We start from the raw sequence: 14,595 nt of genomic DNA, 5'->3' as shown, positions 1-14,595 counted from the left end.
CTTTAACAAATAAAGTAAAATAAGACTCCAGTGTCCTACCAAAATATTCATACCAAAATACTGCTTACTCTGGAAGTTAATCTGGCAATTTAGATCAAAGATGTATTGTTTTGAAATGCCTAAAACATATCTTTGCTCTAAATAATTCCTAAAATTTTGTTCAGAGTTCCTATAAAAGTAATATGTAGGTATGGGCACTTAATTAGTAGTTTTCAACAAGACTGTTACTAGATTAACATTTTGTAAATTCTGTTCCAAGTAAGACCAGTGAAATAGTTGTAACTGTTCTATTTAAAAAAGGGTAGGGGTGTGCGTGTGAAGACTTCCATGACCAAAAAAATTCCAAAAGGTTGGGAAACTTTAATTTTAAGAAGTTTAAAGATTTCTTTACTGTCAGAATTTCTGGAGTCTTTAATATGTTAATTCCAGCACATAGCACAATTGGTCAGTGTTCAATAGATATTTGTTAATATATGAATGTGCATCTTGAATCTCCAGGAAATAGTATCACATATAACACTGCCCAAAAGAAATGTATTTATTAGATATTCAAACAATTATTTAAAAGATTATTTATTGCTGTGTTGTCTAGACTGATTACAAACTCCAAACAATCCATGAACTGGGGGTTGGTTAAGTGAATTATGGTACAGTAGAAGACTCTGGAGCCATTACAAATTATGATATAGGTCAATCTTTATTGACACTAAAAGATGTCACTAATATGTGGGAAAAAGTACATTATAAAACAGTATGAAATTTGTATGTTACCTCTAAATAGATATATAGATAGGTCACATAAAGGAGATATATATATATATATATATATATATATATATATATATATATATATGTATCAGGGTGCCAAAAAAATCCTACAAGTGGACACTTTGGTCAACATTGCTCAACGTTGTTCACTGTAATCAGAAGTGTCTGGACACTGACGGTATCCACTTTGAGCACCTCTTATAATTGCAGAAGTCAAACGTGACATATTCATTTTTTGTTATTAATATATATTATTACAATTTTAATACAGTTTTTGTTTCTTAAAATGTGTATACATTTTTTTGGCACCCTCTGCATATGTAACTACAAAGATATTGACCAAAAAGTTTAGAGTAATTATCTTTGGTTGGTGCGATTACATATGATTTTTTTCACTTTTTACTTTATATTTTCATTATTTATCCTAATGAATTATTAAGAATGTAAATGAAGACTTAATTTGACAAAGATGCTCATTTCTGTATTATAATAGAAAAATGGACATTAATAGTATCTAACAACAAGGAACTAGTTAAATAGATTCTAGTATATCATTGAATATCACGATATGAAGTCATTAAAATGATATAAAAATATTTAATGTCATGGAAAGGGATTTACAACATATTTTTTTAAGTTGAAAACGCAGGTTATAAAACAGCATGTATGACAATCCCATTTGTGTTGTAAAATATTTATATGTTTATAAAGATAGGGGAGGATCTACAACAGAAACTTTACAAGGGTAATCACTGGGTTTGTATGTGTTTTCTTAACTTTATCAAGCTAATGTACCTTGCTTACATAACAATAAAATCAGTGGACTTATCAATTTTTGTTTCCTTATCACTCTAGGTAACATAAATCATTTATGGTCAAAGAAAAAATAGGATTCAATAAAACTACATGCGTAAATGCTTGCTTAAAATGGTAATATTAATAACACTGTCGGGAAAGGTGTCTAATCTGTTTTCCAAAAATAATGAAATTGTGGTAAAAACAGAAATGAATTTTTTAAATGCCTTTAAAGAAGTCATAGTTTCAATTGCATGCGGCCTTCTATTTCTTGATCTCTAGTAGGCTGGTGTTTTAAATGGAATAGACAAGCACTGGTGTCTGTGACCGAGAACGAAAGGAAATCAAGATGTCATGAATTGAAATATTTAGCATAAGGATATTTGAAGGCGCAACAATCTGCACGGAGGAATAATCCCAGGTAGTTTCTGTAGTGCCATTAACATTCACATCGCTAAATTTCAGAAAATAGTATAATTCATTTAAAGGTGGTGGGATCCACAGAGGATTGACAATTTTTCTTTTGCCTTAAACATTAAAAAGAATACCATCTACAGCCTTAATCATTTAAAAACAGAAAATATTCCAACCTTGAAAAGGTCCTAATCTCAGATTTTTAAAAAAATTCTCTTTGAGTCAGTTTCGCTTTCTAAATATAAGTATCGTATTGTTCGTGTTTGTCTAATTTTGCTGCAGACTGGTGAAACCCATAGTAGGCACTAGCGCTACCATGAAGAGTCACCATTATCTAATAAGGGGTCACTGTAAGAAAACACCTCTAGATAGACAGGCACTATGTATATTTAATCAGTCAACTATTCAGAAAGTTGTTGAGAAACAATTCAGGGGATTTAAAAAACGTGAACTAGATTTAACGTTATTTAGGTTGGGCAATGGCATTTTTTTGTTTGAAGTTAATTTAAATAACAAAACAATAAAACTCAATTGACCTTAATGATTTTCCTTCCCGTTTCCTAAACCTCAGTCATGAATGTGTTGTGGTCACAAGTTTTGTCATATTTGCATAACACCCCCTACTCTCATTTATTTAATAGTTTTTCATTAAGTCTCCCTCCTGGGCAATAGTATCTATGAAGTCAGAGGTTTGGTGAGCTAGTGGACACATTTAATCATTACACATTTAGTCATTCTGCCATCTAAAAGGATCTTCTGTATTTCTGCCCACAAACACTCGTCTAGTCTAACTTCCTTATTTCATGGAGGCCCCGTGTGTTAAGTAATGTCTTCATTATCTAATGTGTTCATGGTCTAACTTGATGAAGAAGGCAGAGCAGTTGATGGATTTGAAAAACAATAACAAAGCAAAGGAGATTCTGTTCATGGCCTGATTGTCAGCTTAATTATCTATAAGTTACATATATAACTTCAAAGATGCTAGAACCTATCTCTCTGTCCTATTACCAATTTCATTTTTTTTTTTTTACAGTTCTTATAGGCTTTACACTCTCTGACTTGGATCATCCATTCATCCAACAAATACAAAAGGTGCCAAAATAAAATGTATACACATTTTAAGAAAGGAAAACTGTATTAAAATTGTAATACTCAATAAATACCGATAACAAAAGATGAACACAAGTCACGTTTGACTTCTGCAATTACAAGAGGTGCTCAAAGTGGTTACCATCAGCGTCCAGACACTTCTGATTATAGCAAACTACTGCTTGAGCAATGTTAACTAAAGTGTTCACTTGTATACATTTTTTTGGCAGCCCAGGTATTTAATGAACACCTGTCGTGTGTCAGGCATTGCTTGGAGCAAAACAGACTAATCTCCTTGTCTTCATGAGGCTTATATTCTAGTAGATTTTTATAGCCTTCTAAGTATATGTCATGTTTCATTTTCTAAATTCTAAATTCCTGGAGGACAGATCTGGGTCTGATTTAACTTTGATTCCTCTACAACTATTCCAAAATAGTTCAAATAATTGTTTGGATCTTAAATTAGCTGTATTTCAAGATAAAGTTGTATACATTTATTGGTTTCAAGCACAGTAACGAATTCTCTTTTTCCAGTTTAAGAAAAGATTTTGTATTTACCTCAAATTTTAATGATTTCTCAAATCACAAACAGTCAATGTTACTAATCTGTAACACTTGCAGAAAGAAAACTAAACCAAAGATTTTTTTTTTAAATGTGTTGTCATAGCTCACAGTTAGGATGATGACAGTTGATCATTTCCAGCTTTGGCATGGATTCTTCTTCTATTGATTTTTTTTTCCTCCTATGTTTTTCTTCCCTCTTATAAAAGAAATAAACTATCATGATATATTCAAATTTTATGAAAGATTAAACCAATAAAACAGGTAGACTAAGGCTTTCCAGCATTAACTATCATGCTTCATCTCATCTTTTTATGGAACACTTCTGCTTTCACTTAAAATCAGTGGGGATTTTAGAGAGAGCAGAAAGCTCCAAAAAATCTGGCCCCAGGTAAGCTGCGCAAGGTCACGAGTCTTTGGTAACAAAATCAAATTCTGTGCCCATTCCTCCTCCTCCAGCCACTAGATGATACTGCCTCCCCCCAAATAAGTAAGTTAACAATTCTCAAGAAAATAAAAATATGGGCACAACTTCTAAATTATTATATTTAGTACTTTAAAAAAAAAATGAGGGGAAAGCTAGTGAGACTTTCCAGAGATAAAGAAAAAAAGCTTGTAAGTCTAGATGAGAACCAAATATGTCTGCAATGGGCCTTTTCTTGGGTCTTTGTTGCCTTTGTACTCGATTTTTAGAATCTAGTTAGAATTATCACATTTCCTGAATGATGAGGACAAATCCAGCTTATGCTTTCTTTCTTTCTCTCTCTTTCTTTTTCCCTGTAAATACAGGAGAACGTGGCTGGTAGTTTCAGAATTGATTGAACCGACCCACAAATAGTTATTCATGTACTTTTCTCTGGCGTTCTTATTCTTCCCACTGATATCAATAGTTTCTTCTTCTATGGTAACTCTGCCTGTAGTGAAAACGCTGCAGTGCGGCTGAGAGGCTGGTGTGAAGGCTGTAAATTATGCATTAGGGACGCCCTTGCTGCACCTCAGCTTGGAAGTACAGTTTTATTTCTGTTCAGGCCCACTCCTTTGCTTGCCAGCGAGACAACAGAGCATTACATGGGTGCATTTGGCCACCTGGATTCGTAAGCCTTGGAAGTCAACACCTACAATTGACCTACATGATCAGGAAAATAACAATATACCCCCTCTAAACAACAACAAAAAACTGTCACTCCTTTTACACTAGTTCTTAACTATGCCAGAATACAGGTTCTGATCTTTTAACTTTTCACAGATTCACTACCTAGAACTGTTTATTCATTCTTGGGATAGGGTGTAAGAAAAGTCTAGGAGCTAGATCAAAAACATGACTGGTATAACATACTCTAATATCCAAGTATTATCACCCATCAAAACTTTATCAGCACATTAAGCACTTCAGTCACTCAGAAAATGTTTGAGGATCTAACACATAAATAAATATTTAACTATCCACAGAGAAGACTACCAAATAAATATAACAGTGTCTTCCTTTAAAGACATTTAATTTACATAGGGATACATATATAAAGTTGTTCATTATGTGCCAAGAAGGTACAAATAGATAAAACTTACCTTAGGAAATGGAAATTGTTATGGGCATAAATGTTTGGAGAAGCTTCTGAGACTAGGTAGAACTCAAGGTAAGACAGTTAGAGATAGGTCTCTGAAGCCAGCAAAAAGCTTGTCCTTGATGAACTATACATTAAAGAGCAACTGAAAGTTCTTCAATGGAAGTCTCATTATTAAAGTAGTTCTTTTAAGACATGGGTCTGACAGCAGTAATTAGGGCGCACAGAAAGGAGAGAGACCAGACAGATGAAGCTCATCTGTAAATGCATGTGGTTCAAAAACTAACAATTTTCCTGATGCGTCTTCATTTTTCCTAGGTGGTAAAAATGTCATGTGAGTCAGCTCCCTGGGGTTGCCTCTTGCATTTGGGTGGCACCATGATGCTAAGGCATTAAGTGATTGGCCGGGCGTGGAACATCTGGTGCTTGTCATCAGTCCAGACTGTTCTCCGCACTGTTCCCTTCTTCTCATCCACGGTGGCTCTCTTGGATGCCTCACTTGTCTGATTCAGGGTTCCTCTTGTGTGCATGGGAGCTCACTCTCCTGCTTCCCATGGGAGATCCCAGAGAGGTCTCACCCCACACACCCAATTCTAGCATGCAGGGAATTCTGGGGTCTCCATGAGATTAGGGCATAAGTTATCACTGTTCTGAATCCCTCAACCTTATGGAGTTTTTGTTACGTTCTCCCACTCCTCAGGGTCCAGCCTGGAGGGAAACAAAGGTGAGTGTCTTTCTCAGTCCCCAGTTTTCCTCTGGCTTTCCTTCCAACTCTCCCTCTCACCTGAGTCCTGGAGAATCTCTCCTGGGCAGAGGGAGCCCTGGGCTCCTACAGCATCATGAATTTGCTGATTGGAGCCCTGAGTCTCCTGAAGCCCAAGAGCCTTTTCACTCCTAAGCCACAACATCATTTCTTCTTGAGACAATGCCACTAACATAAATGGGAGGTAAGGGTAAGGGGTATAAAAGGAAATGAGGAGCGGGATGTATGATCCTTGGCTCTCTCAAAACATGACTGCCATTGCAGTAATCCAGAAGTGAAGTGTAAGCGCCGAATGACATCAGAATGGAAATGAGGGGAGATTAAACTATAATAGAAATACAGGGAAGAAATAACAAGATCTTCTCTGTAGGAACACTCATAGCATGGAAGGTGGGAGGACATGAACTCCAGGGACTGGCTGGAGGTGATGTCGGCTGTCATCAAGCATATTTTTTCATGGCTCATAATACCCCTTCTCCTTTCCCTTCATTCTCTAATTCCTAGGTCCTGTTAAACATTCTCAAATCCGTATCCCTCCTCTCATCGCCACTGTCACTGCCCTTGTTCATGCCAACATGTCTCCTCTGGACTATATTCCATTAGTCTCCTTATTTCTCTCTCTCGCTGCCCTGACCCTCCTGTAATTCATCCTACATGCAGCCATGAAAATGACCTTCCTAAAGCAACTATTGGATCACGCCCACCAAACGTCTTGTCTGGCTCCATAGTGCCTGTGCAGTGCACCTAGCCCTGTGCTCGCGGCCTCCCAGAATGCTACTTCATGGGGCCACTCCTGCTGGTCCAGCCTCACCCGAGCCTATGGCTGGAGCTCTGGCCAAACAGTCAAGCAGCTTGGAGCAGTGGTCCAGAGCATGGACGGACGGGTCACACACAGCTCGCTTTCAGTGCCACCCCCACTGTTCTCTTGGACAAGTTATTTAACCATAGTGATTCGGGGTCTTCATCTTCAAGATGTGGTGAGGAGAATTAAGTGAGTATATATTTACAAAGTGCCCTGGTACATCAGAAGAGCTATGGAAATGTTTGTTAAAGAAAAAGAATTCTCTGGATTGTCAAGTTCTCTTCTACCTCAGTGAATTTACACCTGCAGAATCTTAAACCCATTTTGGGGGGCCTTCTTTCCCTTGGTCAATCTTTATCTTCCTTCTAGTCTTTCAGTTCCTCTGTGAAGCCTTTCTGCTCTACTTTGTTCGACTTCCTACTAAAACTTCTATTGTATTATAATTTATATTAGTTTCCTACGGCTGCTGTGACAAATTACCCCAGAATGGATGGCTTACTACAACAGATATTTATTCTCTTATGGTTCTGGAGGCTGGAAGTCTGAAATCAGCATCAATGGGCTGAACTGAAGGTGTTGGCAGGGCCACACTCATTCCAGAGGCTCTTAAGGGAAAATCTGTGACTTGCCTCTTCCGGCTTCTGGTGGCCATCTGCATTCCTTGGTCAGTGGGTACACCACTCTGGCCCTGTGATAACACTGCTGCCTCCTTGTCTGTCTGTGTGAAATCTCCTCTGCCTCTCTCTTGTCAGGACACTTGTGACTGCATTGAGGGCCAGCCCTGATAAACCAGGGTAATCATGCCACCTCAAGATTCTCAATTGAACACATCTCCAAGACTCTCTTAAACCATGAAAAGTAACGTTTACAGGTTCCAGGGATTGGGACCTAATACCTTTGGTTGCCATTCAGCAGCTACTACATAACTGTTTGCATGTAGGTTGGTCTTTTCACCTTTGTAGAACAAGGGTCTACCACAGCCTAAGCATATAATCTATAATCAATAACTGAAATACATGCAGAGGTATGCCGGTATAGGGTATAGGTCCATTGCCCACGTTTATCAGGACTTCACTTTGTTAAGGCTTGACTTCCCTAGGCCAGAGCTATTAATATTTCTTTCATGTGCTAATCTGTGATTGGAAGGAAATTTTACTCACGAATTAAACCAATTTCTAGGTTAGAGATATTAAGCAAAGGGGGCCTTTGTCCTTGTATCACCTGAGCTACAGTGAGGTGACCAAAAAACTCCATTCAAACTCCATTCCTTCCAAGCCATGGGACAGAAGGAAAAGATGGAGGGACCCTGACAGCTGGAAGGCGTCCCTACTCTTGCACGGAATGTGAGAATGTGGCGTGGCAGACTGACAAGCATGAACTGAATCAAGAGTGCTGTCATCAGTTTGCCCAGGCTGGTTTGTTGCCATTCCTTCGCCATTTATATTAAACCCAGTTTTCTTCATAATTTAAAGCTCCTCAATTCATAGCTGTTGCTTCATGACCATTTCCCCATGTCTAGTCACTGGAGTTCAGCACAAGCATTTTTCTGAAACGAGTATGTTTCTTTTCCCTTGTTCTTAAATCACAGGAATACGTGATTCACCCACAAGAACAAGTCTGTTCCAGTCACCACGTACCTGGAAAGACAACTCAGTAACCACGCTATTGTTTTTCTCAGCGGTTGGAAACCTTTCTTAATGAAAGGGGAAAAAATCAGGTACTTGCAATAAAAAAAGTAAACAAGGAGATTACTTTGCACAATTACTCCTTGTAACGTGTGTACTGTTTATAATTGTTTCTTTACTTTTATGTCATCTTTTCACCTTTGTGCTGGTTGGAGCCCCCAGAAAGCAGAAAGTTAAAAAAAACTATAGAACCCAAAAATTTATCCAAGATTTGCCTAGGTAGGCACATATTCAGAAACTTCTAAGGTTTGAGAAATTTCTTTCATTAACATATAATATCCATCTGTAATAAAACACAACAATCAGCATCGCTTTAGATAGCAGCATGACTGGCATAAAGCTCATCTATTAGAGTAGTCTGGCACCTGTTGGAGGATGTTTGGTCAGAGTAGATCCTGTAGCTTGACCAACCAGGAGAACTACTTACCTCCTAAAACCATCTCAAACATCACTCTCCCTCTAGCTCTGCTCCAGTCACTCTCTTTCATACAGATTACACCTATGGAACTTTGCACATGCTGTTCCCTCTGCTCAGAATACTTGTCCCCCCTACTCTTGATTGAATTCTGTTCATCTTTTGGATTTAGTTCAGGCATTACTTTCTGGAAAGCTTTCCCAGACTAGTGTAGATCCCCTAAGCACTGCCTTAGCACTTGAGACCATTGAGTTTGTATTTGTGTGAATATGTGATTAATGTCTGCTTCCTCCAGACCATACAAAGCTCTCTGAGAGCAGAGAATAAGTCATTAGTCAGTTTTTGTTACCATTATATCATCAGCCCTTATCACTGTCATTGGAACACAGTACACAGGTAATGAATGTTTAAATGTTGAATGAATATGTGGTGGAATCTCATGCTAGCTCTGCCCACCCCTGGGTTGTTAGGCAAGTTATTTAAATTCACAGGGTCTCACTTTTCTCATTAGTAAGAAAATGCTTCCTCCAGTCCCAAAATTCTAGGATATTTATGGTTCCTGTCTCGAGCATATAAGATTGATCCGGCTATAGTTAGCAAGCCAACATTCTGTGTTATCTGCCTGCCTATATCTCCCCATATGGAGACCATATGCCAAGCAAGAAACTGGAATTACTCTGACATACCTTTGCTTCTTTCCCTAATGCCACTACCTAATTCTGGCTTTCTTTATCTCCCATTTAAAATATTGGACATGTTCCCTTACATGCTGGTGTTCAGTCCTCTCTCCTGCCAGTCTATCTGCAAAGCTGCCAGGGAACTCAGTCTAAAACACTGGACCCCTCTGTTTAAATACTTTCAGTGACTCCCACACATCTGGGACAAAATTCACCCCATGAGAGGATGCCGTTCCACTGTTCCCCTCACCTCCTGCCCTCTCTGTCCCACTCAGAATCACACGGGGGTGGGGGAGAGGAGGGGTACGTTTACATGCTCTTCTTTCAGGCCCCCCTGCCTGTACATGCTGTTCTCTGGCTGGAAAACCATTCTCCTCTTACAGGTGCAAAGTCCCGTCCATCCTTTAGGCTCAGACCAAACCCTCACTCCCCAGGCTGAGTTTGTCATGCACTGCCTGTATTCCCACAGAACACTTTGTACAAGCTACCATAACACTTAGTAAGCTGTATTTGTTTGCAAAAGGACATTTGGGGTGAGTGCATGGGCCTCAAATTCAGACTGACCTGAAGGTGAAACCAAACTCTGCAACTTAACTGTGTGGCCTTGGGGATTATTTTGCGTCTTAGTTGCCTAATTTTGGAAATGGGAGACATACCACCTAACTCATTGGGTGGCTGTTATTATAGATTAAATGAGATACTGTGTTTCATGCACTTAGCACAAAGCCTGATCCATAATACTCAATAACTAATGGTTAATTATTAGAATGTGAATGTGTTGAATGCAAAGACCCAGGCCTGTATCTTGTCCAACTTTCTATCCTCGTGACTAGCACATAGTGGGAGCTCCCAGCGAACGCTTCTTAAATGCATAAATGAAATCGTATCCCTAACGTATTTTTCTTTACAGGCTTATTCATTTTAGGAATTTCACTTAAGTGTCAACAATTCTACGGACCTTATGACATACCCCAAATCATATGCGTCTTTCCTTTTGCTGAACTAGTCCTGAGCTTACACAGGTAACATAGTTTGAGAACAGACGAGTTTTAAGTGTTTTCTATTCTCTTTATGCTTTTAGTCTTTACTGAATGCACGTCAACTTCAGCCTTCACATAAGCCCATGGGCACACAGAGTATGTCCTCCTTTTTCATAGGAACAACCTCAACAGCACGCATGTGTACAGGACGTATGTGCCAAGCACTGTTAACATCCTCTATGAGCCGCATAACCTGACTTTTCTAACGTGACAGTCAGTGAGTGGTCCAACTCTGGCCACAGCAGGGCCTTGCCCCCAACAAGCGGCTTAAGTTCCTTGAAGGCAAGGTTATCTCTTGGCTTCCTCGGCAGCGTCTGACCTCCGCGGCCCTGTGCATTTCCTCTTCCGTCCGTGTAATTAACTCCCGCTAGAGGAGCAGAGGGATGATTATGTTCACACCGAACAAAACTCGAGAGGCTCCCTGCAAAGTTTAAAAACCTTTAAACTTAAGGAACCACCCTTAAATCCTCAGCACATCAAACTTTTCTACTGTCATTTCTCTTCCGTGTTCCCGGATGACTCCTTCTAGGGTCCCTGACGAGGACACATGCACATGAGGCTAAAAACCACCTTTGCCCCCTTCAAGTTACCAAGGACAGGTCATCCTATGGGCCAAGCCGACTGTCCAGGGGACGCCTTGGATACTTGTCCCCGTAGGCGACCCTATCCTGCCCACGGGACGGGGGACAGCGTTCCGCTGTCTCCGTGGAGACGCGGCGGAGGCGCAGACGTCTCACGTCCTCCTTCCAGGAGCCGCAAAGGCTGCAACTCTTTGTCGCGGCCACACCGGAAGCGGCCCCGAGCGCGTTCGGGGCTGCCGCCGAGGGTCCCGCGCTCGAGGCGGGACCGCGGGTCTTGTCCCCGTCCCGCCGGGGGCGCGCGAGGACCGGGCGGGGCCGTCGTCCCTTCCGGGGAGCGGTGGCCGCCGCCGCGTCGGCCGGGCTGCTTCCCACCCCGCCCCCCGCAGCTCTGGGTGACGCTTCTCCAATAACAGCTCGCGGGGAGCCGCAGCTCCGGGCTCAGCCAGCGCCGGGCGCCCCTCCGAGCCAGCCCGCCCGCCTCGCCGCCACCATGAGGGCCGAGGGATACGGCGGCCTGGAGCGCTTCAGCAGCCCGGGCAAGGGCCGGGGGCTGCGGGCCCTGCAGCCCTTCCAGGTGGGGGACTTGCTCTTCTCCTGCCCGGCCTACGCCTACGTGCTCACGGTCAACGAGAGGGGCAACCACTGCGAACACTGCTTCGCCAGGTAGGCGGCGATCGGCGGGCGGGCGGGCGGGCGGGCGGGAGCGGGGGCGCAGCGCCGCGGCTCGGACCGCGGCGGGAGGAAGTGCGCGCGGCGCGCAGGGTCCTAGCGCCGGACTCTGGGGCAGCGGCCACGGGGGGCGGGCGGGGCTTTTTAACCCCACGCGGGGCTGAGCCACCGGCGATAGGAAACCGGAGGCAAGTTCCCGCCGCATGCTCTGCCTGCATGGCACGTTTTCAGACTTGCGTACGCAGGATGTACCTGCCTGGGAGCTGGGAGGGCAGAGTCCTGCTCTCCAGCGTGAGCTCAGAGCTAGGCTTGTGCCACGCCTGGCCAGGCGCTGCCCACTCGTTGCTTTGCCAGCGGGGGCTCCAGGTACATGTGCTTCCTGCGGCTTGTTCTGTTCCCCACAGCCCAGCCCTGCCGCAGATTTGCTGTTTCCTTCAAGGAACTTAATGACACTTAACATTTCGTGTAAAGTATATGGCCCCTCTTCTTCCTTCGTAGTCTCTGCACTTTGGAGAGAAGCCAGAGGGGCGGTACCAGACCCCCGGGATTCTGAGGGTCTGCACTGATGGGATGTATCCAGCCCAGTTTTGGGACTGGGTAGACATGGTCGCTGAGGGGATTAGGCAAAATGTGTGGCATTTAATTGTAGCATATGACATGTATAAGTGTCTCTGTTCGTATATATGCATATTTATTCACATCAACACAATTATATCTTCAAGTCTTATGATAGCTTTAGACTTGAAAGGCACATTAGAAATTACCCCATGGATCCTTAGATTAAGGAACAATACTGATACTATGTCCATCAGTGTCTACATCTATAAATCTCCTACAGTTTGAAAGTACGTGTAATTACAAATAAAGCTACTATAAACAAACAAACAAAAAAAGAAATTACTAATGCGAGGTCAGAAGACACACACAGTCTGAAAGTAAAAGAATGGAAAAAGATATGGCATGAAAATGGAAACAAGGTAACTACTTATACCAGACAAAATAGACTTTAAAACAAAGGCTACAACAAGAGACAAAGTAGGACCTCATAATCCCACTTCTGGGTATTTATCTGAAGACCCCAAAACGCTACTTTGAGGAGACGTGTGCATCCATATTTTCATTGCAGCATTGTTTACAATGGCCAAGATGTGGAGGCAGCCTGGGAGTCCATCGATGGATGAATGGATAAAGAGTAGGTGGTACATGTACACAACGGAATATTGCTCGGCCAGGGAAGGGAATCGGATCTTGCCACTGTGGCAGCATGGATGGACCTGCAGGGTATTATGCTGAGTAAAGTATGTCAGACAGCAAAAGACAGATGCAATGTGATTTCACTTAAAGGTGGAATCTAAAAAGCAAAACAAACAAACAAAACAGAAACAAAGTCATATATACAGAGAACATTTTGATGGTGTTCAGACTGGGGTGGGGGGAGATGAGAGAGCAGTTGAGGATGGGTGAAAAAGGGATAAAGAAGTACGAATTGGTTGTTACAAAGTAGTCATGGAGATGTAGGGAATAGCTAAGGAATATATAAAAAAAAAAAAAAAAGAAGAAGAAATTCCCAATGCAACACTCTCTCTATTTTACAGGCAAGAAAACTAATACCCAGAGAGGAAGTGTAACTGTGTATACATAGTCACACCTACAGTTAAGAGAATGAAATCTGGTCTCTTCAATTCTGTTCATTTTCCACGTAGTTAGGTGCTCGGTAAAATTAGTGAGGCAGGAAGCATGGTTTTGGCATTAACTCTGTACCTGGCCTTCCACTACTCTCTGAGGAATGGATCCTGCTGTACTTTCTTTGAACCTCAGTTTCTTTATCTTTGAAATGGAGATTCTTGGGCTAGATGAAGTGAAGCTGATGTCCTGCAGGTACCTTTTGAATACAGGTCTCAAGTCCAGCATACGCTGAAATACTCTATCTCTGAGACCTGTGCACCTTATTCCATAATAAGACATAGTAAAAAAAAGGGACAAAAGCTAAATACTATAGTAATCTTGCCCAGACTCCCTACCAGAGCTATCTTCCGCTTGGGGGGACCTGGAAAGGAACTAGACACAGAATCATACCGTGGGCAGCTTAAGGGCTGTATGTGATGTGGCTCTTTGAATTGGTGAGCCAAGAGCTAAAGGGTCACGGCACCACTTTGCGACATGTGAGTGAAGTGAGCATTGGGTTTTCCCAAAGTTAAAAAGGCTGCTGTGACTGGTCCCCTTGATCTTCTGAGCCTTGCTGTGGCTCAGAGTCTGAAGCAGTGTGGGTGTCTAGAGTGGCAGGAGCAAAGCGGGGTCACCAGTCACAGAAGGTGCCTCCCTCCCTTCATCAGGGATCCTGGTGATTCCTGGAGTCCATCGTGTGAAAGAAGACTGCAGTGCCAGGTACATAGTAGGTACTCAGATGGTAGTACAAGTCCACTCCTCCAGTGAATTACAAATCAAAATCCCTCTGGGTTCAGAGCTTCTCTTTAGCTGTGAATCTCCTGTCTACTCCACATACCCCCAAACCTTAGAACATTAATATACAGTCAGATGCAACTTGGCAGATCACCTTGCCACGTGTGACAAAATTTGCTTTCCTCCTCCATTTTCTGAATGACTGTTTGTTAGTGTCGCTAACTGTTGCCTGAAACCCTTCACCAGGGGCGGTTCTACTGCCCCTCCTCCACCTTTCTCTGTTGGCTTTGGTGAACCTCTGTCAGCACCCACACTCACTTCCTCTCCTCCCAACGAGTCATTTGAAGTCAACTGAAATAATATACAAGAAATAA

At 42.1% G+C, this 14,595-nt stretch overlaps 1 protein-coding gene across 3 annotated transcripts in view; it reads left to right on the top strand.

The window, feature by feature from the left end:
- The first annotated feature begins 11,479 nt into the window (after nt 1-11,479).
- Nucleotides 11,480-14,595, top strand: part of SMYD2 (SET and MYND domain containing 2) — a 50,447-nt gene continuing 47,331 nt past the window's right edge. For all 3 annotated transcript variants that reach the window (XM_033093053.1, XM_033093052.1, XM_033093054.1), the window contains exon 1: nt 11,480-11,815. In XM_033093053.1, the coding sequence (XP_032948944.1) occupies nt 11,643-11,815 (173 nt within the window). In that variant the 5' untranslated portion in view covers nt 11,480-11,642. The remainder of the gene's footprint in view (nt 11,816-14,595) is intronic.

Source organism: Rhinolophus ferrumequinum, chromosome 22 (assembly GCF_004115265.2).
Source record: "Rhinolophus ferrumequinum isolate MPI-CBG mRhiFer1 chromosome 22, mRhiFer1_v1.p, whole genome shotgun sequence".
Classification (NCBI taxonomy): domain Eukaryota; kingdom Metazoa; phylum Chordata; class Mammalia; order Chiroptera; family Rhinolophidae; genus Rhinolophus; species Rhinolophus ferrumequinum.
Note: the sequence above shows the minus strand (reverse complement) of the source record. Positions and strands in the feature narration are given on the sequence as shown.